This window comes from Oncorhynchus mykiss, chromosome 29 (assembly GCF_057628025.1).
Source record: "Oncorhynchus mykiss isolate SJ-2025 chromosome 29, ASM5762802v1, whole genome shotgun sequence".
Taxonomy (NCBI): Eukaryota; Metazoa; Chordata; class Actinopteri; order Salmoniformes; family Salmonidae; genus Oncorhynchus; species Oncorhynchus mykiss.
Genome location: NC_143050.1, coordinates 6,876,966 through 6,903,512, shown reverse-complemented (window position 1 = coordinate 6,903,512; position 26,547 = coordinate 6,876,966). Strand labels below are relative to the sequence as shown.

Genomic DNA, 26,547 nt, shown 5'->3' with positions numbered 1-26,547 from the left:
TTTAAAATACTATACCACTATACTACTGGTAGGGTTACAGTACCTCGTGTGGTTGTGGAACAGCCACTCCTTTCTGCACCAGTAGTTTGATGATCTCATAGTTGTTGGTGTGAGCTGCCAGAATGATGGGGGTGATGTCAGGAGTGAAGTCAGAGAACTGCTTGTCCAATAGGATCGGAGGAACCTGGAGAGAGGGCGGGGCAGAGGGAAAGCCAGGTAAGGATCAGTCAAGCAATCCATTCATCCACCAATCAACCAATCAATCAATCAATCAATCAATCAACCAACCAACCAATAAATCAACTCATCAACCAATCATTCAAATAATCAATCAATCAATAAATCAATCATTCAACCCATCCATGTTAATACAGCTCTTGTGACATCAACAGTAGTCACAAAGTGCTTTACAGTAAACTGGCGAAGAGCAAGCAGAATCAGAGTGGATGAGGGGTATTCAGTGAGGAAGGGTGGAAGGGAGGGAGTTAGCATATGGAATTGTTTTAAGAAAGTCGCACCATATATCATTTAGCGATTTGAATTCTAGTTTTAGGACTGCTGCATGTTTCGCAGAAAAAAATGTAACAATAATTTGATAAAATATTTAATTTAGCCTTCATAACTATAGCCCATAGAAATACTTTGAATAACATATTCAAATGGCAAAACAAAAATATACAATAAAAAAAGATTTTGAAGTGTCTGTTCTATATCTAGGAGATAAGAAAGCTCAAGAAATAAACATGTATATACATGTATATATTGGACACATATTTAACCACTTTGTTGGCACAAAACTAAACTCAGCAAAAAAAGAAACGTCCTCTCACTGTCAACTGCGTTTATTTTCAACGAATTTAACATTGTGTAAATATTTGTATGAACAAAACAAGATTCAACAACTGAGACATAAACTGAACAAGTTCCACAGACATGTGACTAACAGAAATGGAATAATGTGTATTCATATATTTTGTTTATGTACATATTCTTATTCATTCCTTTACACTTGTGTGTATAAGGTAGTTGTTGTGAAATTGTTAGGTTAGATTACTGGTTGGATATTAATGCATTTCACTACACTCGCATTAACATCTGCTAACCAGGTGTATGTGACAAATCAGATTTGATTTGAGGTGGATTGAGACGCAGCCCATAAAAAAACTCTCTCTTGCTAACTACACAGACAGACCTGAATGGGGACTATCTCACTACACAGACATACCTGGATGGGGACTATCTTACTACACAGACAGACCTTCATGATGACTAATTTATGGTGTTAATTCGATTGATGTACGGGTGCGTCAATAGACTCTTTTTTTTAACCATATACATCAAATGGTTCTGGGATTGATTGTTCTGGCCTGCACAGCCTATTTATTTATTTATTTAATTTTGTACTGGTTGCAAGATTGAACAATACTCAGCTCTGTGTTATGGAGATGAACATAGAGCACCCAGCCCTGTGTTATAGGGATGAATATAGAGCACTCAGCCCTGTGTTATAGAGAGGAATATAGAGCACTCAGCACTGTGTTATAGGGATGAATATAGAGCACTCAGCTCTGTGTTATAGAGAGAAATATAGAGCACTCAGCACTGTGTTATAGAGATGAATATAGAGCACTCAGCCCTGTGTTATAGAGATACACAGAGAGCACTCAGCCCTGTGTTATAGAGATACACAGAGAGCACTCAGCCCTGTGTTATAGAGAGAAATATAGAGCACTCAGCCCTGTGTTATAGAGATGAATATAGAGCACTCAGCCCTGTGTTATACAGAGGAATATAGAGCACTCAGCCCTGTGTTATAGAGATGAATATAGAGCACTCAGCCCTGTGTTATACAGAGGAATATAGAGCACTCAGCCCTGTGTTATAGAGATGAATATAGAGCACTCAGCCCTGTGTTATACAGAGGAATATAGAGCACTCAGCCCTGTGTTATAGAGATGAATATAGAGCACTCAGCACTGTGTTATAGAGATGAAAAGAGAACACTCAGCACTGTGTTATAGAGATGATATAGAGCACTCAGCCCTGTGTTATAGGGATGAATAGAGAGCACTCAGCACTGTGTTATAGAGATGATATAGAGCACTCAGCCCTGTGTTATAGGGATGAATAGAGAGCACTCAGCCCTGTGTTATAGAGATTAAAAGAGAACACTCAGCCCTGTGTTATAGGGATGAATAGAGAGCACTCAGCACTTTGTTATAGAGATGAATAGAGAACACTCAGCACTCAGCCATGTGTTATAAAGATGACTAGAGAACACTCAACACTCACCCTGTGTTATAGAGATGAACAGAGAGCACTCAGCCCTGTGTTATAGGGATGGACAGAGAGCACTCAGCCCTGTGTTATAGAGATGAATATAGAGCACTCAGCCCTGTGTTATAGGGATGGACAGAGAGCACTCAGCCGTGTGTTATAGAGATACAAAGAGAGCACTCAGCCCTGTGTTATAGAGATGAACAGAGAACATTTAGCCCTGAGATATAAGAATGAATGATCACCTGACATGTCATAATCCTTATAGAGGCAGTCAGCTGTAATTCCTGACCATGGCAGGAAGGTAATGGGAGTGAAAGGCAGTTGCTGACCAGCGATCCAGTCCATTATCCTTCCCTTATCTCTCTCTCTCTCTCTCTCTCTCTCTCTCTCTCTCTCTCTGATTTGAGCCTCCAACATGTAAGGTGTTGTTCCAAGACAGTGTAGGTAAAAGCCCTTGAGGGAGTAAGATAACCTCTGGGATATAGTGAATAGGCGAACGCAGCCCCAGATCAGGACAAATCAGTGAGGCATATTGCGCACGCCTTGAACATTCCTTTCATTTCATATATTTTCTGACGGAATAATTTAGTTTAGGTACAAACTCAGTCTCTGATCGGCTTATCTCCTTCTTTCTAAAGCCCCTCAGATAACTGCTGTCACTCACACCGACTGGAAGACAGGAGTGTGTGTGGATGTGTGTAAAATAGCCTTTATTTTAATTAAAACATATTTTATCTGATCTCCCTTAATAATGGAGAGAGAGGGAAATAAAAATGAAGGAAAAAAGGAGGGAGAGAGGAAAATCAGGTGGTTGTCTTTTCCCATGGCTCTTTGGGCCCTGGGCAAGAGTAGTGCACTAAGGAGAAGAGTTCAGGTTGTCATTTGGGACACAGATGGGGTTATTAGTGACAGATGGGATTATTAGTTACAGACAGGGTTATTAGTTACAGACGGGGTTATTAGTTACAGATGGGGTTAATAGTTACAACCAGGGTTATTAGTTACAGATGGGGATATTAGTTACAGACTGGGTTATTATTCACAGACATGGGTATTAGTCACAGACAGGGTTATTCGTCACAGATTAGTTATTAGTCACAGACAGGGTTATTAGTCACAGATGAGTTATTAGTCACAGACAGGGTTATTAGTCACAGGTGAGTTATTAGTCACAGACAGGGTTATTAGTCACAGACAGGGTTATTAGTCACAGATAGGGTTTGTCACAGACAGGGTTATTAGTCACAGGTGAGTTATTAGTCGCAGACAGGGTTATTAGTCGCAGACGGGGTTATTAGTCACTGACAGGGTTTTAGTCACAGACAGGGTTATTAGTCGCTGACAGGGTTATTAGTCGCAGACAGGGTTATTAGTTGCAGACAGGGTTATTATTCACGGATGGGGTTATTAGTCACAGACAGGGTTAGTCGCAGACAGGGTTATTAGTCACAGACAGGGTTAGTCGCAGACAGGGTTATTAGTCACAGACAGGGTCAGTCACAGACAGGGTAAGTAACAGACAGGGTTATTAGTCACGGGTGGGGTTATTAGTCACAGACAGGGTTAGTCACAGACAGGGTTAGTCACAGACAGGGTAAGTCACAGACAGGGTTATTAGTCACGGGTGGGTTTATTAGTCACAGACAGGGTTATTAGTCACGGACAGGGTTATTAGTCACACACAGGGTTAGTCACAGACAGGGTTAGTCACATACAGGGTAAGTAACAGACAGGGTTATTAGTCACAGACAGGGTAAGTCACAGACAGGGATATTAGTCATGGGTGGGGTTATTAGTCACAGACAGGGTAAGTCACAGACAGGGTTAGTCACAGACAGGGTTATTAGTCACAGACAGGGTTATTAGTCACAGACAGGGTAAGTCACAGACAGGGATATTAGTCACGGGTGGGGTTATTAGTCACAGACAGGGCTGTTATAACTTGTTGTGATATCCCTTTCCTCAGCATGTCTATGTCAACCAGGGAAAATAAATCCACAGTGCCTTCACGTGGCCGGCTGGGGCACATATCAAACGGCTCATCAGGTCTTGCTTGACTGATCTTTGAAAATATGCCACAAACACATCACAAACACATCCTCCACAACACATGTGGAGGAAAGTTCACATAGGTTTGATAGGATTTATCATCAAATAATCGACACCTAATGGCTGTACACCGACACAGACTGGGGGGGGGGGGGGGGGGGGGGTGTTTATGTGTGTGTGCGCGTGTGCGCGTGTTGGTTTGGTCGGAGAGATGGTGCGTTATGCTAATAGCAGCGCAGGAATGAAACGAAATCATAGCCCACTCGTCCCTTTAATGTTTATTCATTGCGTTACTCGTATTGAGGACAGAAGAAGAGAGGCCTGCACAACATTGGTGATGAATATGAATGTAACCACACAGTGTGTGTGTGTGTGTGTGTGTGTGTGTGTGTGTGTGTGTGTGTGTGTGTGTGTGTGTGTGTGTGTGTGTGTGTGTGTGTGTGAAGAGGTGAGAGTATCTGTTAAGATCAAACAGTGTAGTGTTTCCCAAACCCAGGACCCCCAAAGGGGGGCACGTTAAGCTGTGTAGTGTAAGGGGGGCACGTTAAGCTGTGTAGTGTAAGGGGGGCACGTTAAGCTGTGTCGTGTAAGGGGGGCACGTTAAGCTGTGTCGTGTAAGGGGGGCACGTTAAGCTGTGTCGTGTAAGGGGGGCACGTTAAGCTGTGTCGTGTAAGGGGGGCGCGTTATGCTGTGTCGTGTAAGGGGGGCACGTTAAGCTGTGTAGTGTAAGGGGGGCACGTTAAACTGTGTCGTGTAAGGGGGGCACGTTAAGCTGTGTCGTGTAAGGGGGGCACTTTAAGCTGTGTAGTGTAAGGGGGGCACGTTAAGCTGTGTCATGTAAGGGGTGGAAGGAATGCTGTGTCATGTAAGGGGGGCACGTTATGCTGTGTCGTGTAAGGGGGGCACGTTAAGCTGTGTCGTGTAAGGGGGGCACGTTAAGCTGTGTAGTGTAAGGGGGGCACGTTAAGCTGTGTAGTGTAAGGGGGGCACGTTAAGCTGTGTAGTGTAAGGGAGGCACGTTAAGATGTGTCGTGTAAGGGGGGCACGTTAAGCTGTGTCGTGTAAGGGGGGCACGTTAAGCTGTGTAGTGTAAGGGGGGCACGTTAATCTGTGTAGTGTAAGGGGGGCACGTTAAGCTGTGTCATGTAAGGGGGGCACGTTATGCTGTGTCGTGTAAGGGGGGCACGTTAAGCTGTGTCATGTAAGGGGGGCACGTTATGCTGTGTCGTGTAAGGGGGGCACGTTAAGCTGTGTATTGTAAGGGGGCACGTTAAGCTGTGTCGTGTAAGGGGGGCACGTTAAGCTGTGTCGTGTAAGGGGGGCACGTTAAGCTGTGTAGTGTAAGGGGGGCACGTTAAGCTGTGTAGTGTAAGGGGGGCACGTTAAGCTGTGTAGTGTAAGGGGGGCACGTTAAGATGTGTCGTGTAAGGGGGGCACGTTAAGCTGTGTCGTGTAAGGGGGGCACGTTAAGCTGTGTAGTGTAAGGGGGGCACGTTAATCTGTATAGTGTAAGGGGGGCACGTTAAGCTGTGTCATGTAAGGGGGGCACGTTATGCTGTGTCGTGTAAGGGGGGCACGTTAAGCTGTGTCATGTAAGGGGGGCACGTTATGCTGTGTCGTGTAAGGGGGGCACGTTAAGCTGTGTATTGTAAGGGGGGCACGTTAAGCTGTGTCGTGTAAGGGGGGCACGTTAATTAAGCTGTGTCGTGTAAGGGGGGCACGTTAAGCTGTGTAGTGTAAGGGGGGCACGTTAAGCTGTGTCGTGTAAGGGGGGCACGTTAAGCTGTGTCGTGTAAGGGGGGCACGTTAAGCTGTGTCGTGTAAGGGGGGCACGTTAAACTGTGTCGTGTAAGGGGGGCACGTTAAGCTGTGTAGTGTTAATGGGGCAAAAACCTAAACGTGCCCCCCTTAGGAAACCCTGGATTCGGGTGGTGTCCACCAACTCTGCACCAGAGGGTGATGAAATACCACTTCCTTATGTCATAAAATACATTTCACCTCGACAAATATGATTATTCATGTCATAAAGCATCTTCAAAAGGGGTCGCAAAGAAAAGGTAAATTAGCATGACACGAGCCGAATTAAATGTAAAAGGCTATATGGCCAGTGCTCCTTTGACATTTCACAGAGATGTGCTTGTTTTTCTGAGAAAATCTTTTTTTTTAAAAATGTAAAAAAGAGAACAGGAATTTTGAATGAATATGAAACGTGTACACCTAAATATGAAAATACTTCAATGCTACATGTATCCAAATCAACATCTGTCTTGTCTCTACTTTCTTTTAAGTCCTGTGGATTTGAGAAGAAACATGATGAGCTTAACGGTCGAGCCTGTCAGGTAACCTGTAGTCAGAATCAAGCTTGCCTGAAGAGATTCGATTTTCATTTTTTCTCTCCGGCCTCCAATGATTTAGTTACCCTAATTCTGGCTATACAACAAGGGTAAACACTCCAATAACTTTGTAAAAAGTAACAGGTTATAATACACTTGAGGTTTGGAGGAATAGGTTTCTCAGAAGATTACCTACACCAGTGGTATTATTATATATTGTGTCAAATATGTGTCAAATATATATTGTGTCAAATATATATATGTTGTCAAATGTACTCTAGACAGTGTTTCCCTAACGTGTTATAGTCCCGTACCCCTTCAAAAATTCAACCTCCAGCTGTACCCCCTCTAGCACCAGGGTCAGCACACTCTCAAATGTTTGTTTTTTTGCCATCATTGTAAGCCTACCACACACACAAACACACACTATATGACACATTTATTAAACATGAGTGAGTTTTTGTCACACCCTGGATCATGGGAAGTGACAAAGAGCTCTTATAGGACCAGGGCACAAATAATAATATAATAACTATCAATCATTTTGCTCTTTATTTAACCATCTTACATATAAAACCTTATTTGTTCATTGAACATTGTGAATAAGGGTGTTTGAAAGCACATAACTCTGCAATGTTGGGTTGTATTGGAGAGAGTCTCAGTCTTAAATCCTTTTCCACACACAGTCTGTACCTGTATTTAGTTTTCATGCTAGTGAGGGCCGAGAATCCACTGTCACATAGGTACGTGGTTGCAAAGGGCATCAGTGTCTTAATAGCGCGATTTGCCAAGGCAGGTTACTCTGAGCACAGCTCTATCCAGAAATCTGGCAGTGGCTTCTGATTAAATTCAATTTTCACAGAGCCACTTATTGCAATTTCGATGAGGCTCTCTTGTTCAGATATCAGTAAGTGGACTGGAGGCAGGGCATGAAAGGGATAACAAATCCAGTTGTTTGTGTCATCTGTTTTGGGAAAGTACCTGTGTAATTGCGCACCCAAATCACTCAGGTGCTTCACTATATCACATTTGACATTGTCTGTAAGCTTGAGTTAATTTGCACACAAAAAAAGTCATACAATGATGGAAGGACCTGTGTGTTGTCCTTGTTAATGCAGACAGAGAAGAGCTCCAACTTCTTAATCATAGCCCCAATTTTGTCCCGCACATTGAATATAGTTGCGGAGAGTCCCTGTAATTCCAGATTCAGTTCACTCAGGCGAGAAAAAACATCACCCAGATAGGCCAGTCGTGTGAGAAACAACATCACCCAGATAGGCCAGTCGTGTGAGAAAAAACATCACCCAGATAGGCCAGTCGTGTGAGAAACAACATCACCCAGACAGGCCAGTCGTGTGAGAAACAACATCACCCAGACAGGCCAGTCGTGTGAGAAACAACATCACCCAGATAGGCCAGTCGTGTGAGAAACAACATCACCCAGACAGGCCAGTCGTGTGAGAAACAACATCACCCAGACAGGCCAGTCGTGTGAGAAACAACATCACCCAGATAGGCCAGTCGTGTGAGAAACAACATCACCCAGATAGTCCAGTCGTGTGAGAAACAACATCACCCAGATAGGCCAGTCGTGTGAGAAACAACATCACCCAGACAGGCAAGTCGTGTGAGAAACAACATCACCCAGACAGGCCAGTCGTGTGAGAAACAACATCACCCAGACAGGCCAGTCGTGTGAGAAACTCATGATCTTGCAAGCGGTCAGACAAGTGGAAAAACTATGGTCAATAAAATAAACTTAAAGTTCTTCTCTCAAATAAAAACATTTTTTGAATACTTTGCCCCCTGATAACCAGCTGACTTCTGTATGTTGTAAAAGCGTTACATGGTCGCTGCCCCTATCATTACATAGTGCAGAAAATACATAAGAGTTCAGGGGCCTTGCTTTAACAAAGTGAACCATTTTCACTGTAGTGTCCAAATCGTCTTCCAAGCTGTCAGGCATTCCCTTGGCAGCAAGAGCCTCTTGGTGGATGCTGCAGTCTACCCAAGAGCCTCTCGGTGGATGCTGCAGTGGACCCAAGAGCCTCTCGGTGGTTGCTGCAGTCTACCCAAGAGCCTCTCGATGGTTGCTGCAGTCTACCCAAGAGCCTCTCGGTGGATGCTGCAGTGGACCCAAGAGCCTCTCGGTGGTTGCTGCAGTGTACCCAAGAGCCTCTCGGTAGTTGCTGCAGTGTACCCAAGAGCCTCTAGGTGGATGCTGCAGTGGACCCATGAGCCTCTCGGTGGATGCTGCAGTGGACCCAAGAGCCTCTCGGTGGATGCTGCAGTGGACCCAAGAGCCTCTCGGTGGATGCTGCAGTGGACCCAAGAGCCTCTCGGTGGATGCTGCAGTGTACCCAAGAGCCTCTCGGTGGTTGCTGCAGTGTACCCAAGAGCCTCTCGGTAGTTGCTGCAGTGTACCCAAGAGACTCTAGGTGGATGCTGCAGTGGACCCAAGAGCCTCTCGTGGATGCTGCAGTGGACCCAAGAGCCTCTCGGTGGATGCTGCAGTGTACCCAAGAGCCTCTCGGTGGATGCTGCAGTGGACCCAAGAGCCTCTCGGTGGATGCTGCAGTGTACCCAAGAGCCTCTCGGTGGATGCTGCAGTGGACCCAATTGGCGTTGGGAGCAACTGCTTGCACGTCACCACTCCACTATGTCTCCCTGTCCTGGCTTTTGCAACACATCTTGACCACCAAAATCCATCTGATGTCAAAAAAGCAGTTCAATACTTTAAAACATATAATCTCCTGTTGTCCTGGTTTCCAGTGGTTTGCAGAAGAGGATGTCTTCCTTAATTGACCCCACATAAATGCAACAGACATATAGCAGGAGCTGTGCCAGGCCCGCCACGTCTGTTGACTCATCAAGCTGTAACAGACATATACCAGGAGCTGTGCCAGGCCCTCCACATCTGTTGACTCATCCAGCTGCAACGCATATAATTCAATGGCTTGTATGCGAAGCAGTACTTGTTTCAAAACATCTCCTGCCATGTCACTGATTCGTCACGAAACAGTGTTGTTTGATGAAGGCATTGTCTGTATAGTTTTTAGGGGCCTTTTCCCCCAGCATTGTCCCAGTCATATCCACAGCAGCAGGAAGAATGAAGTCCTCAACAATAGTATGGTGCTTGCCTGTCCTAGCCACTCGGTAGCTCACCATATAAGACACTTCTAGCCCCTTCTTATTAAATGGTATCTGTTATACATGTCTTACTACTTGAAAGTCTTCTTAGTTCTCGTAAAAAAAAAAACTCCCGTGGCTTATTTTTCAAATTGGCGTGTTTTGTTTCTAAATGTCTGCGCAAGAGTGAACGTTTCACCGAGTTGTGAGATAGCACTTTTGCACATATAACACACTGTGGCTGAGGAAAGGCACTACTCCCAATATTCACTACCGTTCAAAAGTCTGGGTCACTTATAAATGTCCTTGTTTTTTAAAGAAAAGCACATTTTTGGTCCATTAAAATAACATCAAATTGATCAAAATACAGTGTAGACATTGTTCATGTTGTAAATGACTATTGTAGCTGGAAACGGCTGATTTTTAATGGAATATCTACATAGGCATCAAGAGGCCCATTATCCACAACCTGGTGTCCCAGGTCTAAATCAGTCCCTGATTAGAGGAGAATCAACAACCTGGTGTCCCAGGTCTAAATCAGTCCCTGATTAGAGGAGAAACACCCACCTGGTGTCCCAGGTCTAAATCAGTCGCTGATTAGAGGAGAATCACCCACCTGGTGTCCCAGGTCTAAATCAGTCCCCGATTAGAGGAGAATCAACAACCTGGTGTCCGAGGTCTAAATCAGTCCCCGATTAGAGGAGAATCAACAACCTGGTGTCCCAGGTCTAAATCAGTCCCTGATTAGAGGAGAATAAACAACCTGGTGTCCCAGGTCTAAATCAGTCCCTGATTAGAGGAGAATCACCCACCTGGTGTCCCGGGTCTAAATCAGTCCCTGATTAGAGGAGAATCACCCACCTGGTGTCCCAGGTCTAAATCAGTCCCTGGTTAGAGGAGAATCTACAACCTGGTGTCCGAGGTCTAAATCAGTCCCCGATTAGAGGAGAATCAACAAACTGGTGTCCCAGGTCTAAATCAGTCCCTGATTAGAGGAGAATAAACAACCTGGTGTCCCAGGTCTAAATCAGTCCCTGATTAGAGGAGAATAACCCACCTGGTGTTCCGGGTCTAAATCAGTCCCTGATTAGAGGAGAATCACCCACCTGGTGTCCGAGGTCTAAATCAGTCTCTTATTAGAGGAAAATCAACAACCTGGTGTCCCAGGTCTAAATCAGTCTCTGATTAGAGGCGAATAATCAACAACCTGGTGTCCCAGGTCTAAATCAGTCCCTGATTAGAGGATAATAATCAACAACCTGGTGTCCCAGGTCTAAATCAGTCCCCGATTAGAGGAGAATCACCCACCTGGTGTCCCTGGTCTAAATCAGTCCCTGATTAGAGGAGAATCACCCACCTGGTGTCCCGGGTCTAAATCAGTCCCTGATTAGAGGAGAATCACCCACCTGGTGTCCCGGGTCTAAATCAGTCCCTGATTAGAGGAGAATCACCCAGCTGGTGTCCCAGGTCTAAATCAGTCCCTGATTAGAGGAGAACCAACAACCTGGTGTCCTAGGTCTAAATCAGTCTCTGATTAGAGGCGAATAATCAACAACCTGGTGTCCCAGGTCTAAATCAGTCCCTGATTAGAGGAGAATAATCAACAACCTGGTGTCCCAGGTCTAAATCAGTCCCCGGTTAGAGGAGAATCACCCACCTGGTGTCCCTGGTCTAAATCAGTCCCTGATTAGAGCAGAATCACCCACCTGGTGTCTCAGGTCTAAATCAGTCCCTGACTAGAGGAGAATCACCCACCTGTTGTCCCAGGTCTAAATCAGTCCCTGGTTAGAGGAGAATCAACAACCTGGTGTCTCAGGTCTAAATCAGTCCCTGGTTAGCGGGGAATCACCCACCTGGTGTCCCTGGTCTAAATCAGTCCCTGACTAGAGGGGAACAATGAAAACATGCACTGGAACTGGCTTCCAGGTCCAGCGTTGCGTTTAACAGTGTTGTAATTACTGCATTGAAAAATGCGCTCTCCCCCTCTGTTCTCTAGCCCTCTGTTCTCTAGCCTTCTGTTCTCTCCCCCTCTGTTCTCTAGCCCTCTGTTCTCTCCCCCTCTGTTCTCTAACCCCTCTGTTCTCTAGCCCTCTGTTCTCTCCACCTCTGTTCTCTAGTCCTCTGTTATCTAACCCCTCTGTTCTCTAGTCCTCTGTTCTCTAACCTCTCTGTTCTCTAGCCCTCTGTTCTCTAGCCCTCTGTTCTCTCCCCCTCTGTTCTCTAGTCCTCTGTTCTCTAGTCCTCTGTTCTCAGCCCTCTGTTCTCTCCCCCTCTGTTCTCTCCCCCTGTGTCCTCTAGACCTCTGTTCTCTAGTCCTCTCTTCTCTAGTCCTCTCTTCTCTAGTCCTCTCTTCTCTAGTCCTCTCTTCTCTCCCCCTCTGTTCTCTCCCCCTCTGTTCTCTCCCCCTCTGTTCTCTAGACCTCTGTTCTCTAGTCCTCTGTTCTCTAACCTCTCTGTTCTCTAGCCCTCTGTTCTCTAGCCCTCTGTTCTCTCCCCCTCTGTTCTCTAGTCCTCTGTTCTCTCCCCCTCTGTTCTCTCCCCCTGTGTCCTCTAGACCTCTGTTCTCTAGTCCTCTCTTCTCTAGTCCTCTCTTCTCTAGTCCTCTGTTCTCTCCCCCTCTGTTCTCTCCCCCTCTGTTCTCTCCCCCTCTCTTCTCTCTCCCTCTGTTCTCTAGTCCTCTGTTCTCTTGCCCTCTGTTATCTAGCCCTCTGTTCTCTCCCCATCTGTTCTCTCCCCCTCTGTTCTCTAGTCCTCTGTTCTCTAGTCCTCTGTTCTCTAGCCCTCTGTTCTCTAGTCCTCTGTTCTCTCCCCCTCTGTTCTCTCCCCCTCTGTTCTCTAGTCCTCTGTTCACTCCCCCTTTGTTCTCTCCCACTCTGTTCTCTCCCCCCCTGATCTCTCCCCCTCTGTTCTCTCCCCCTCTGTTCTCTCCCCCCTGTTCTCTAGTCCTCTGTTCTCTAGTCCTCTGTTCTCTCCCCCTCTGTTCTCTCCCCCTCTGTCCTCTAGTCCTCTGTCCTCTAGTCCTCTGTTCTCTAGCCCTCTGTCCTCTAGTCCTCTGTTCTCTAGCCCTCTTTCCTCTAGTCCTCTGTTCTCTACTGTCTTCCTGTGCAACTACAGTAGTGATTCTGATTCGAACAGAGATTCTGATGCTTTTGAGGGGAGAGAAACCAGTTTGACTAATCACTGTTTTGAAACTTAACATTTCAAATAAAATGAAGAAAACAACTTAATGAAAGATCCCTTTTCAGTCTGTCCTTTTATACATCTACACAGCACATACTCCACTGTTCTCCAGATATGGGTCCACACTTTTCAGTGTTAGATTAACACACTGCTTAGTGTAAAGTCTGATTTGCATATTTTCCAGAGTGCCTTGCCTTTCAGGTGACTTGTAGAGTGACCAACAATGACGTATTTGTTTTGTTAGTGACAGACACATGGTTGTTGCATTCACCCATGTTCAGTCCTGTAGCCTTCACCAAATGAGATCCTAAGCTAATAGGTTATCATTCAAATGAAATGCTTTAACACAACGGCTCTGGAAGCTCCTGGCTGGCTGATGGCTCTGGCAGCTCCTTTCTGGCTGACGGCTCTGGCAGGTTCTGGCTGACTGACGGCTCTGGCAGCTCCTGGCTGGCTGACGGCTCTGGAAAGTCCTGGCTGACTGACGGCTCTGGCAGGTCCTGGCTGACTGACGGCTCTGGCAGCTCCTGGCTGACTGACGGCTCAGGACAGACTGGCGGCTCTGACGGCTCAGGACAGACTGGCGGCTTTGATAGCTCAGGACACACTGGCGGCTCTAGTAGCTCAGGACAGATGGGAGACTAGCAGCTCAGGACAGACGGGAGACTCTAGCAGCTCAGGACAGACGGGAGACTCTAGCAGCTCTGGACAGACGGGAGACTCTAGCAGCTCAGGACAGACGGTAGACTCTAGCAGCTCAGGACAGACGAGGCGCACTGTAGGCCTGGTGCGTGGTGCCGGCACTGGTGGTACTGGGCCGAGGACAGGCACCTCGGGGCGAGTGCGGGGAGGAGGAACAGGGAGAACTGGGCTCTGGCGACGCACAGGAAGCCCGGTGCGGGGGGCAGCCACCGGAGGGCTGGTGCGTGGAGATGGCACCGGATAAACTGGACCGAGAAGGCGCACTGGAGATCTGGAGCACCGAGCCTGCCCAACCTTACCTGGTTGAATGCTCCCGGTCGCCCTGCCAGTGCGGCGAGGTGGAATAGCCTGCACTGGGCTGTGCTGGCGAACCGGGGACTCCATGCGTAAGGCTGGTGCCATGTACACCGGCCCGAGGAGACGCACTGGAGACCAGATGCGTAGAGCCGGCTTCATGGCACCTGGCTCGATGCCCACTCTAGCCCGGCTGATACAAGGAGCTGGAATGTACCGCACCGGGCTATGCACACGCACCGGGGACACCGTGCACTCCACCGCATAACACGGTGCCTGCCCGGTACAACGCCCTCTCTCTCCACGGTAAGCACGGGGAGCTGGCGCAGGTCTCCTACCTGGCTTTGCCACACTCCCCGTGTGCCCACCCCAATACATTTTTGGGGCTGCCACTCGGGCTTTCAGCCGCTCTGCCGTGCTGCCTCCTCATACCGGCGCCTCTCTGCTTTCGCTGCCTCCAACTCTGCTTTGGGACGCCGATATTCCCCTGGGACCTTTCCCCAGGGTCCTTTCCCCAGGGTCCTTTCCCCAGGGTCCCCAGGTTAACTACACGTTAACGTGTAACGGCTCAGTTCCTGGGAAGGAGAGGAGGACCAAAATGCAGCGTAGTTGAAGCGCGTTGAACATGTTTAATAAAAGACTATAACGTGAACACTACACAAATACAAAATAACAAACGTGGAAAAACCCGAAACAGTCCTATCTGGTGCAGAGAACACAAAGACAGGAAACAACCACCCACAAACCCCAACACAAAACAAAACAAGCTACCTAAATATGGTTCCCAATCAGAGACAAATGACTAACACCCGCCTCTGATTGAGAACCATATCAGGCCATACATAGAAACGGACAAACTAGACACACAACATAGAATGCCCACCCAGCTCACGTCCTGACCAACACTAAAACAAGGAAAACACAACAGAACTATGGTCAGAACGTGACACATAGACAATAACCCACGAAATACCCAAAGAAGATGGCTGCCTAAATATGATTCCCAATCAGAGACAACGATAAACACCTGCTTCTAATTGAGAACCAATCTAGGCAACCATAGACATATAAATAGACCAACATAAACACCTAGTTGAAAACAACCTCAAAAATCTACAAAAACCCCTAGAATGAGACAAAAACACACATATCACCCATGTCACACCCTGACCTAACCAAAATAATAAATAAAACAAAGAATACTAAGGTCAGGGCGTGACAATAGGAGAGACACTTCAAAACCTTCTGATTTATTTTTTTTATTTTCTTTGTCATTTATGAATGTGTTACTCAATGCATTTCTAAGGGCTACTGTAGTAAAACCCAAATGTAATATTTTATCCAATATTTTTCTAATTATATATTTTTTTAAATACCTAAAGGTGTCCTTTGATAACATCAATATCATGTACATACTAAAAAACAGACATTCTAACAAACAATTTCAAAAAAAAATCTACCTGCAATAGAGCATGCTGGGAAATATGATAATAATGGGTGTGGTTTTTGTTTAACACCAGTTCTTAACACCAACACTGGAGCAGTTTTACACCAACGAGTGTTAATGTAATACTTACAGAGTTAATTTAACTCCCGAATTAACACTGGCCAATTTCATGAGTACTGTCATATAGATAGAGTCGCTCTCTATCATGAATTTGTATACATTCATCTAAAATTCAAGCTGCCACAAGCACAGTCCTCCTATCTCCACCTGCAGAACGAGACACAACACACAAGCAGCTCAGTAGGAATGTGAGGTCAACTCTGTAGAACTCCAAACCTGTCTCTGCAACCCGAAACATTCCCCATTACGCTACCGATGGAACTGGTGAAAATGAAGACACAGTAGAAGGCAACACTGCAGAAGTAATATAGAGGAAACACAGGTCAGACAGCATGCGGCGTGGTAAGACTAATACAGACCATTTTAGCAGTCACCCCAACAATCAATCTGTGGATTAATAAATCTCTCAGCAGAAGAGGACAATAGAAATAAATGGGATTCACATTTTTCTCTCTCTCTCTCTTGATCTCAATGTCAAGAAGCAAACATACTATCAGGAATCACACACATCCTCTCATCACATCCCAACAAAGCAATGATGAGATATTAGCCATGATAAACTGAAACACACTGAAACAGACAAAGTCAAGCACACATGCAATTGCGCTCTCTCTCTCTCTCTCTCTCTCTCTCTCTCTCTCTCTCTCTCTCTCTCTCTCACTCTCTCTTTCTCTTGCTCTAGCTCTCGCTCTCTCTCTCGCTCTCTCTCTCTCCAATTCAAAGGGGCTTTACTGACATGGGAAATGTGTTTACATTGCCAAAGCAAGTGAAGTAAACGATATCCAAAAGTGAGAAGAATTTAACAGTAAACAGTACAATTAAAAAGTTTGAAAAAGATAAAGACGTTTCAAGTGTTATATTATCAGCTACAGTATTGTACAGTGTTTTAGCAATGTGCAAATTGTTGTAGTACAAATAGTAGGGAAAGATAAATAAACAGATATATATTGGTGGTATTTACAATGTTGTTTAAGCTTCACTGGTTGCCCTTTTCTCATGACAACAGGCTACAAATCTTGCTGCTGTGATTGCACACTGCGGTATTTTGCCTACCAGATATGGAAGTTTATCAATGTTTGATTTGTTTTCAAATGATTTGTGGGTCTGTTTGATCTGTTGGGAAATACAGTGCATTCAAAGTATTCAGTCCTCTTGACGTTTTCCACATTTTGTTAAGTTACAGCCTTATTCTAATATGGATTAAATAAATACATCATAAATCCTCATCAATCTACACACAATACCCCATAATGACATCACAATACCCCATAATGACATCACAATACCCCATAATGACATCACAATACCCCATAATGACATCACAATACCCATTAATGATGAAGCATTTTTTTTTTGTATATATATTTAGCAAATTTAAAAAATATAAAAACAGAAAAACCTTATTTACATAAGTCTTCAGACCCTTTGCTATGAGTCTCGACATTGAGCACAGGTGCATCCTGTTTTCATTGATCATCCTTGAGATGTTTCTACAACTTTATTGGAGTCCACCTGTGGCAAATTTAATTGATTGGACATGACTTGGAAAGGCACACACCTGTTTATATAAGGTCCGATAGTTGACAGTGCATGTCAGAGCAAAAACCAAGCCATGAGGTCAAAGGAATTGTCCATAGAACTCTGAGACAGGATTGTGTCGAGGCACAGATCTGGGGAAGGGTACCAAAACAATTCTGCAGCATTGAAGGTCCCCAAGAACAAAGTGGCCTCCATTATTCTTAAATGGAAGAAGTGTATAACCAACAAGACTCTTCCTAGATCTGGATGCCTGGCCAAACTGAGCTATCGGGGGAGAAGGACCTTGGTCAAGGAGGTGACCAAGAACCCGATGGTCACTCTGACAGAGCTCCAGAGTTCCTCTGTGGAGATGTGAGAACCTTCCAAAAGGACAACTATCTCTGTAGCACTCCACCAATCAGGCCTTTATGGTAGAGTGGCCAGGCGGAAGCCAGTCCTCACTAAAATGCACACGACAGCCCACTTGGAGTTTGCCAAAAGGCTACTAAATAAATATGACCATGAGAAACAAGATTCTCTGGTCTGATGAAACTCTTTGAATGCCAAGCATCATGTCAAGCATCATGTCAAGCATCATGTCTGGAGGAAACCTGGCACCATCCCTAACGTGAAGCATGGTGGTGGCAGCATCATGCTGTGGGGATGTTTTTCAATGGTAGGGACTGGGAGAGTAGGCAGGATCAAGGGACAGATGAACGGAGCAAAGTACAGAGAGATCCTTGATTAAAACCTGCTCCAGATCCCTCAGGACCTTAGACTGGGGTGAAGATTAAACTTCCAAAAGGACAATGACCCTAAGCACACAGCCAAGATAACGTAGGAGTGGCTTCGGATCAAGTCTCTGAATGTCCTTGAGTGGACCAGCCAGAGCCCAGACTTGAACTTGATCGAACATCTTTGGAAAGACCTGAGAATCGCTGTAAAGCAACTCTCCCCATCCAACCTGACAGAACCTGAGAGAATCTGTAGAAAAGAATGGGAGAAACTCCCTAAATACAGGTGTGCCAAGCTTGTAGCGTCATTACCCAAGAAGACTGGAGGCTGTAATCGCTGCAAAACGCGCTTCATCATAGTACTGAGTAAAGGGTCTGAATACTTATGTAAATGTAATATTTCAGTTTTTTTATATTGACATAATATTTCTAAAAACCTGTTTTTGCTTTGTCATTATGGGCTGTGTGTGTAGATTGATGAGGGGGAAAAAAAACATTTCATACATTTTAGAATGAGGCTGTAATGTTGAAAGAGTCAAGGGCTATGAAGAATCCAGAATGCACTGTATGAATGCACTGTATGTGTCTCTAATATGGTCATACATTTGTCAGGAGGTTAGGAAGTGCAGCCCAGTTTCCACCTCATTTTGTGGGCAGTGTGCACATAGCCTGTCTTCTCTTGAGAGCCATGTCTGCCCCTATAGGGCTGTACCTCTTACCTGACAGGGCTGTCCCTCTTACCTGACAGAGCTGTGCCTCTTACCTGACAGGGCTGTCCCTCTTACCTGACAGGGCTGTTCCTCCTACCTGACAGGGCTGTTCCTCCTACCTGACAGGGCTGTTCCTCCTACCTGACAGGGCTGTTCCTCTTACCTGACAGGGCTGTTCCTCTTACCTGACAGGGCTGTTCCTCTTACCTGACAGGGCTGTTCCTCTTACCTGACAGGGCTGTTCCTCCTACCTGACAGGGCTGTTCCTCCTACCTGACAGGGCTGTTCCTCTTACCTGACAGGGCTGTTCCTCCTACCTGACAGGGCTGTCCCTCTTACCTGACAGAGCTGTTCCTCCTACCTGACAGGGCTGTTCCTCCTACCTGACAGGGCTGTTCCTCCTACCTGACAGGGCTGTTCCTCCTACCTGACAGGGCTGTCCCTCTTACCTGACAGGGCTGTTCCTCCTACCTGACAGGGCTGTCCCTCTTACCTGACAGAGCTGTTCCTCCTACCTGACAGGGCTGTCCCTCTTACCTGACAGGGCTGTTCCTCCTACCTGACAGGGCTGTTCCTCCTACTTGACAGGGCTGTTCCTCCTACCTGACAGGGCTGTCCATTCTACCTGACAGGGCTGTTCCACAACCGAGTGTCTTTAATAGGGAATGCTCCGACACCCGGCCTGGTTCTGTGTCTAGGAACCGTCTTGTGGGAGCAGAGCACCCTCACTGGTTTGTATGGAACAATCTGTCAGATAAGAGGTGCCAGGGCCATGCAGGATTTTAAAATCAGACCGATACTTTCCAGGCATCCAGTGTGGTGCAGAGAAACGTGAAGTGATGTGCTCATTCCTTCTAGTGCTGCAGTGTTCTGGACCAGATGTAAATATCTAATAGTAGAGACTGAGCAGCTGGACAGGAGGGCATTAAAGTAGTCTAGCCTAGATGATAGTAGAGACTGAGCAGCTGGACAGGAGGGCATTATAGTAGTCTAGCCTAGATTAAACAAATGCATGGACCAGATTCTCGGGCATCTGGCTGTGAGATGAAGTTTCTAATTCTGAAAACATTCCTGAGATTGAAGTATGTTGTTCTTGATATGCTTTTATATGGTTGTCAAAAGTTAGGCCGGGGTCAAAGGTAACACCAAGGATTTTAACAACAATGTTAGGTGTAATGAGGCAACCATCAACGTTGAGAGTGAAGTCTGACACAGCCTTGTGGAAGTTACCTTTGGTGCTGAGTTTTAGGCTGAGGTAGGTGCAATTATTTGTGTGCTCTAGGGCAATGGTGTCTAGATGGAATTTGTATTTGTTTTCCTGACCACTTAACCTTTTTTGGAGCACCAATAGACCCAAATCTGGCAGAATCTGTGCAGAAGATCTAGGTGCTGCTGTAGGCCCTCCTTGGTTGGTGACAGAAGCACCAGATCATCAGCAAACAGTAGACATTTGACTTCAGATTCTAATAGGGTGAGGCCGGGTGCTGCAGACTGTTCTATTGCCCTCGCCAATTCATTGATATACAGTATGTATGTTGAAGAGGGTGGGGCTCAGGCTGATTGATTCATTGATTTTATAAATGTCATATGTTTTTCTTCCAACACTGCTTTCCATCAATTTCTATAGCAGACCCTCATGCCAAATTGAGTCAAATTTGAAATCAACAAAGCATGAGAAGACGTTTCTTTTGTTTGTTTGTTGGGTGTGCTGGGTGGATACAGTGGCTTGCGAAAGTATTCACCCCCCTTGGCATTTTTCCTATTTTGTTGCCTTATAACCTGGAATTAAAATTGATTTTTTGGGGGGGCTTTTATTATTTTATATACACAACATGCCTACCACTTTGAAAATGCAAAATATATATATTTTTTTAAACAAACAAGAATAAGAAAAGCATAAAGAAAACTTGAGTGATTCTCTTGGGGTATGTCTCTATAAGCTTGGCACATCTGGGATTTTGCCCATTCTTCAAGGCAAAACTGCTCCAGCTCCTTCAAGTTGGATGGGTTCCGCTGGTGTAGAGCAGTCTGTAAGTCATACCACAGATTCTCAATTAGATTTAGTTCTGGGCATTGACTAGGCCATTCCAAGACATTTAAATGTTTCCCCTTAACAATTTGCTTTTGTCACATGGGATGACGCTGGAGAGACGAAGCAGGTACGGGGAGTCAAACATTTAATAACGAAAGGACATGGAACGAGACAGGAACAGCGTCAGGAAACGAGTAACGGCAGCGGAGAACAGAGCAGGGAACTGACACATACAGGTAATAAACAGGTGATGAGTGAGTCCAGGTGAGTCCGATATTGCTGATGCGCATGACGAGGGAAGGCAGGTGTGCGTAATAGATGGCAGGAGTGCATGATGCAGGGCTGTTGGCGCCCTAAAGCGCCAGGTAGGGAAGAGTGGGAGCAGACCTGACAGCTTTAGCAGTATGTTTAGGGTCATTGTCCTGCTGGAAGGTGAACCTCCGCCCCAGTCTCAAATCTCTGTAAGACTGACACAGGTTTCCCTCAAGAAAATATATGTATCTATGTAGCCCCATGTAGCCCCATGTACCATTCCTTCAATTCTAACCAGTTTCCCAGTCCCTGCATATGAAAAACACCCCCACAGCATGATGCTGCCACCACCATGCTTCACTGTGGGGATGGTGTTCTTGGGGTGATGCTAGGTGTTGGGTATGCGCCAGCATAGCGTTTTCCTTGATGGCCAAAAAGCTCAATTTTAGTCTAATCTGACCAGAGTACCTTCTTCCATATTTTTGCGGAGTCTCCCACATGCCTTTTGGCGAATACCAAATGTGTTTTCTTATTTTTTTTCTGCCCACTCTTCCGTAAAGCCCAGCTCTGTGGAGTGTACGGCTTAAAGTGGTCCTATGGACAGATACTCCAATCTCCGCTGTGGAGCTTTGCAGCTCCATCAGGGTTATCTTTGTTCTCATTGTTGCCTCTCTGATTAATGCTCTCCTTGCCTGGTCCGTGAGTTTTGGTGGGCGGCCCTCTCTTGGCAGGTTTGTTGTGGTGCCATATTCTTTACATTTGTTAATAATGGATTAATGGTGCTCCATGGGATGATCAAAGTTTCTGATATTTTTTTACAACACTACCCTGATCTGCACTTCTCCGCAACTTTGTCGCTGACCTGTATGGAGAGCATCTTGGTCTTCACGATGCCGCTTGCTTGGTAGTGCCCCTTGCTTAGTGGTGTTGCAGATTCTGGGGCCTTTCAGAACAGTTATATATATACTGAGATCATGTGACAGATCATGTGACACTTAAATAAAGTCCACATGTGTGCAATGTAACAAATTATGTGACTTCTGAAGGTAATTGGTTGCACCAGATCTTATTTAGTGGCTTCATAGGGGATGAAAACGCGCACCACTTTTCTGTTGTCATTTTTTTTTTTTTTTTCATTTCACCAATTTGGACTATTTTCTGTAAATCCAAATAAAAATCTATTTCAATTACAGGTTGTAATGCAACAAAATAGTAAAAACACAAAGGGGGATGAATGCCTTTGCAAGGCACATAGTCTGTCATATGGTTGGTGAGAAGCCAATTTGGCATTTGGAAATTTGGACCAGACAGGGTAGGAACCATAGTGTTGATCACTGAGGAAATGTTGTAGTCTGCTGTTGATGATACTGCAGAGGATTTTTCAAAGATTGCTGGTGATGCAGATTCCCCACTGTAATTATTGGGGTCAAATGTGTGTCCACTTCTTTGGATTGGTTCCAAATATTGGGGAAGATGCCAGAGCTAAGGACGATGTTAAAGACATTAAGTATAGTCAAATTGAATTTGTGGTCTGTATAATTTATCATTTCATTGAGGATACCATCAACACCGCAGGCCTTTTTGCGTTTGAGGGCTTGTATTTTGTTCTGTAGTTCATTAAAATGATTGGATAATCCCGTGGGTTCTTTAATAGTTGATTTTAAGATTTCTATTTGATAATGTACAGTCGCAAGAAAAAGTACGTGAACCCTTTGGAATTATCTGGATTTCTGCATAACTTGGTCATAAGATTTGATCTGATCTTCATCTAAGTCACAGCAATAGACAAACACAGTGTGCTTAAACTAATAACACACAACTTATTGTATTTTTCTTGTCTATATTGAATATATAATTTAAACATTCACAGTGTAGTTTGGAAAAACTAGGTGAACCCCTAGGCTAATGACTTCTCCAAAAGCTAAATGGAGTCAGGAGTCTGCAAACCTGGAGTTCAGTCAATGAGACGAGATTGGAGATATTGGTTAGAGCTGACCTGCCCTATAAAAATACTATTCTTGCTAATCACAGCATTGCCTGATTGCCTGAACAAAAGAGATCTCAGAAGACCTAGATTAAGAATTGTTGACTTGCGTAAAGCTGGAAAGGGTTACAATATATCTCTAAAAGCCTTGTTGTTTGCCAGTCCACGGTAAGACAAATTGTCTATAAATGGAGAAAGTTCAGCGCTGTTGCTACTCTCCCTAGGAGTGGCCGTCCTGCAAAGATGACTACAAGTGCACAGTGCAGAATGCTCAATGAGGTTAAGAAGAATCCTAGAGTGTCAGCTAAAGTCTTACATAAATCTCTGGAACATGCTAACATCTCTGTTGATGAGTCTACGATACGTAAAACACTAAACAAGAATGTTATTCATAAGAGGACACCACGGAAGGTAAAAAAAAAACATTGCTACACGTCTGAAATCCGCAAAAGAGCACCTGAATGCTCCACAGCTCTTCTGCCAAGATATTCTGTGGACAGATGAAACTACAGTTGAGTTGTTTTGAAGGAACACACAACACTATGTGTGGAGAAAAGAAGTCACAGCACACCAACATCAACATCAAAACCTCATCCCAACTGTAAAGTATGGTGGAGGGAGAACCATGGTTTGTGGCAGCTTCGCTGCCTCAGGGCCTGAAACAGCTTGCTATCATCAACGGAAAAATTAATTTCCAAGTTTATCAAGACATTTTGATGGAGAATGTAAGGCTGTCTTTCCACCAATTGAAGGTCAACAGAAGTTGGGTGATGCAACAGGACAACAACCCAAAACACAGAAGTAAATCAACAAAGGAATGGCTTCAAGAGAAGAAAATATGTCTGTTGGAGTGGCCCAGTCAGTGTCCTGACCTCAACCCAATTGAAATTCTGTGGCATGACCTCAAGAGAGCGGTTCACACCAGACATCCCAAGAACAGAAGCTGAACTGAACCAGTTTTGTAAGGAATGGTCCAAAAATTCTCCTGACCGTTGTGCAGGTCTAATTTGCAACTACAGAAAACATTTGTTTGAGGTTATTTGCTGCCAAAGGAGGGTCAACTATTTAATAAATCCAAGGCTTCACATACTTTTTTCCACCCTGTACTGTGAATATTTACACTGTGTGTTCAATAAAGACTTGAACATGTATCATTATTTGTTTTATTAGTTTAAGCAGACTGTGCTTGTCTGTTGTTGTGACTTAGATGAAGATCAGATCAAATTTTATGACCAATTTATTTCAAAATCCAGGTAATTCCATTGGCTTCACATACTTTTTCCTGCTACTGTATATGTTTTTGCTGTTTGTCCTTTGTTCTTTGTTGTGGAGCCGAAAACATTTGAGAAGTGGTTATCCATATATCTCCATTTTGATAGATAACTCTTTGTGTTGTTGTTTGTTCAGTGTTTTCCAATTTTCCCAGAAGTGGCTAGATTCTATGTATTCTTCAATTACTTTCAGCTGATTTCTGACGTGCTGTTCCTTATTTTTGCATAGTGTATTTCTGTATTGTTTTAGTGATTCACCATAGTGAAGGCGTAGTCTCATGTTTTCTGGGTCTCTATGTGTTTGGTTGGACAGGTTTCTCATTTTCTTTTTGATGGTTTTGCATTCTTCATCAAACAATTTGTCATTGCTGTTAATGTTCTTAGGTTGTCTGCTTGACATTTTTTAGATTTGATAGTGAAGCTGAAAAGGTCAAATATACTGTTTAGGCATTCTACTGCCAAGTTTACACCATCACTTATACAGTGGAACGTTTTGTTCAGGAAGTTGTCTAAAAGGGATTGAATTTGTTGTTGCCTAAATTTGTATTAATAGTATGCAGTTCCTTGGGATTTGATGCCTCACGATTTAATGTTGCTCTGTTCCAGTAGACTGTGTTTTTGCTGTGATCTGATAGGGGTATCAGTGGAAGGACTGGACGCTCTGAGAGACTCAGGATTGAGGTCTGTGATATAATAATTTAAAAGAACTACTGCCATGTGATGAGCTGTAGGTGTACCTACTGTAGAAGTCCCCTCGAAGCCTTCCATTGACTATCTTCATACCCAGCGTGCGAAGGAGCCGCAGGAGTTGTGACCCCTTTTTGTTGGTTGTTTTGTCGTAGTTTTGTCCAATGGGGGCATATTTGGGAGGGAATGCTGTCATCTCCAGGTAGATGTTTGTCAACCTGTGTGTTCTGGCATGTAGGCCAGCACAGACTAGTACATGTCCCTGGGCCTGGAAAGGGTTGATGTCCCCCTCTAGGATGGAGAAGCTGTTATCATTAAAGTATGGGGATTCTAATGAGGGGATAAAGGTAGCACACAGGAGGACATTTTTCTCAGTTGAGATAATTTCCTCTTGAATTTTTGCCAAATGTAAAATGTTCCTGTTTTGACTAATTTAATAGAGTGGGTTAGGTCTGATCTATACCAAATTAAAATACCCCCCGAGTTTCTACCCTATGTCACACCTGGTAGTTTGGTGGATGGGACTACCAGCTCTCTGTAACACTCGCTCTCTCTCAATAGATAAGATGTACTTTCCTCTCTCTCCTGGTCTTTCTATCTAATCCCTCTCTCTCTCTCTCTCTCTCTCTCTCTCTCTCTCTCTCTCAATAGATGAGATGTATTTTCCTCTCCGACAACCTTTTAAAGTAATAGATGAACCACTCTATACAGATCAGGGAAATTCAGAGGCACGGCAGCCTATTCTCTCTCTCTCGTTATGTAGCAAGGAGGTAAAGGAACAATCACTGTCTCACAAGTCAGCCGCTGGTGTATACTGTGGCCTATTAAAACCTCTTCAGGATTGGTGGGTCCCCTGCTGGACGGTTGAGCTAATGTAGGCTAATGCGATTAGAATGAGGTTGTCAGTAACAAGAAAATTTCCCAGGATATCGACATATCTGATATGGGCAGAAAGCTTACATTCTTGTTAATCTAACTGCACTGTCCAATTTACAGTATCTATTACAGTGAAAGAATACCATGCCTTTGTGTGAGGAGAGTGCATGGTTTTGAACGTGAACAGTTACTAATAAACAAATTAGGCACATTTGGACAGTCTTGTACAAGAAATTTTAACAGATATGCAATGGTTCATTAGATCAGTCTGAAACTTTGCACATACACTGCTGCCATCTAGTGGCCAAAGTCTAAATTGCAGCTGGGCTGGAATAATACATTATGGCCTTTGTCTTGCAAAAATATGTTTTTTCTTTGTTTTATCTTCCACCAGATCTAATGTGTTATATTATTCTAGATTCCTTTCACATTTGCATGTCCTTGCTTCAGAGCCTGAGCTTCAGGCAGTTAGATTTGGGTATGTCATTTTAGGCGAAAATTGAAAAAAAGATACTGTGACGAGACGAAACCCTGAGGACAGTTTGGGGCAAATCACCTGGTCGGTTTTATCTCTCTGTCCATCTGAGTAAATCCAATAAGCAGTGTCCATCTCTCTCTTCTCTCTCGCCACTCACTCATTCACTCTCTCACACACACTCATTCAGTCTCTCACACACACTCATTCACTCTCTCACACACGCTTTTTAACCCTCTCTTTATTTCCCTTTTTCTCTGAATTTCACCCTGTCTTTCACTCTGGCTCTCTCATGTTCACTTAATCTCGGTCTCTACCCCTCCAAACTGAGATAACAACATGGGAACAAACAACCCCCGTGGCCCTGGCTGACAGCTGGCATAACAACATGGGAACCAACAACCCCCCAAGGCCCTGGCTGACAGCTGGCATAACAACATGGGAACCAACAACCCCCCAAGGCCCTGGCTGAC

At 44.7% G+C, this 26,547-nt stretch overlaps 1 protein-coding gene across 2 annotated transcripts in view; it reads right to left on the bottom strand.

Annotated features, from left to right (window-relative positions):
* LOC110509467 (short transient receptor potential channel 4) overlaps positions 1-26,547 on the bottom strand; it is a 192,750-nt gene that overhangs the window by 86,657 nt on the left and 79,546 nt on the right. For both annotated transcript variants that reach the window (XM_090226401.1, XM_090226400.1), the window contains one exon: positions 44-184. In XM_090226401.1, the coding sequence (XP_090082527.1) occupies positions 44-184 (141 nt within the window). The remainder of the gene's footprint in view (positions 1-43; positions 185-26,547) is intronic.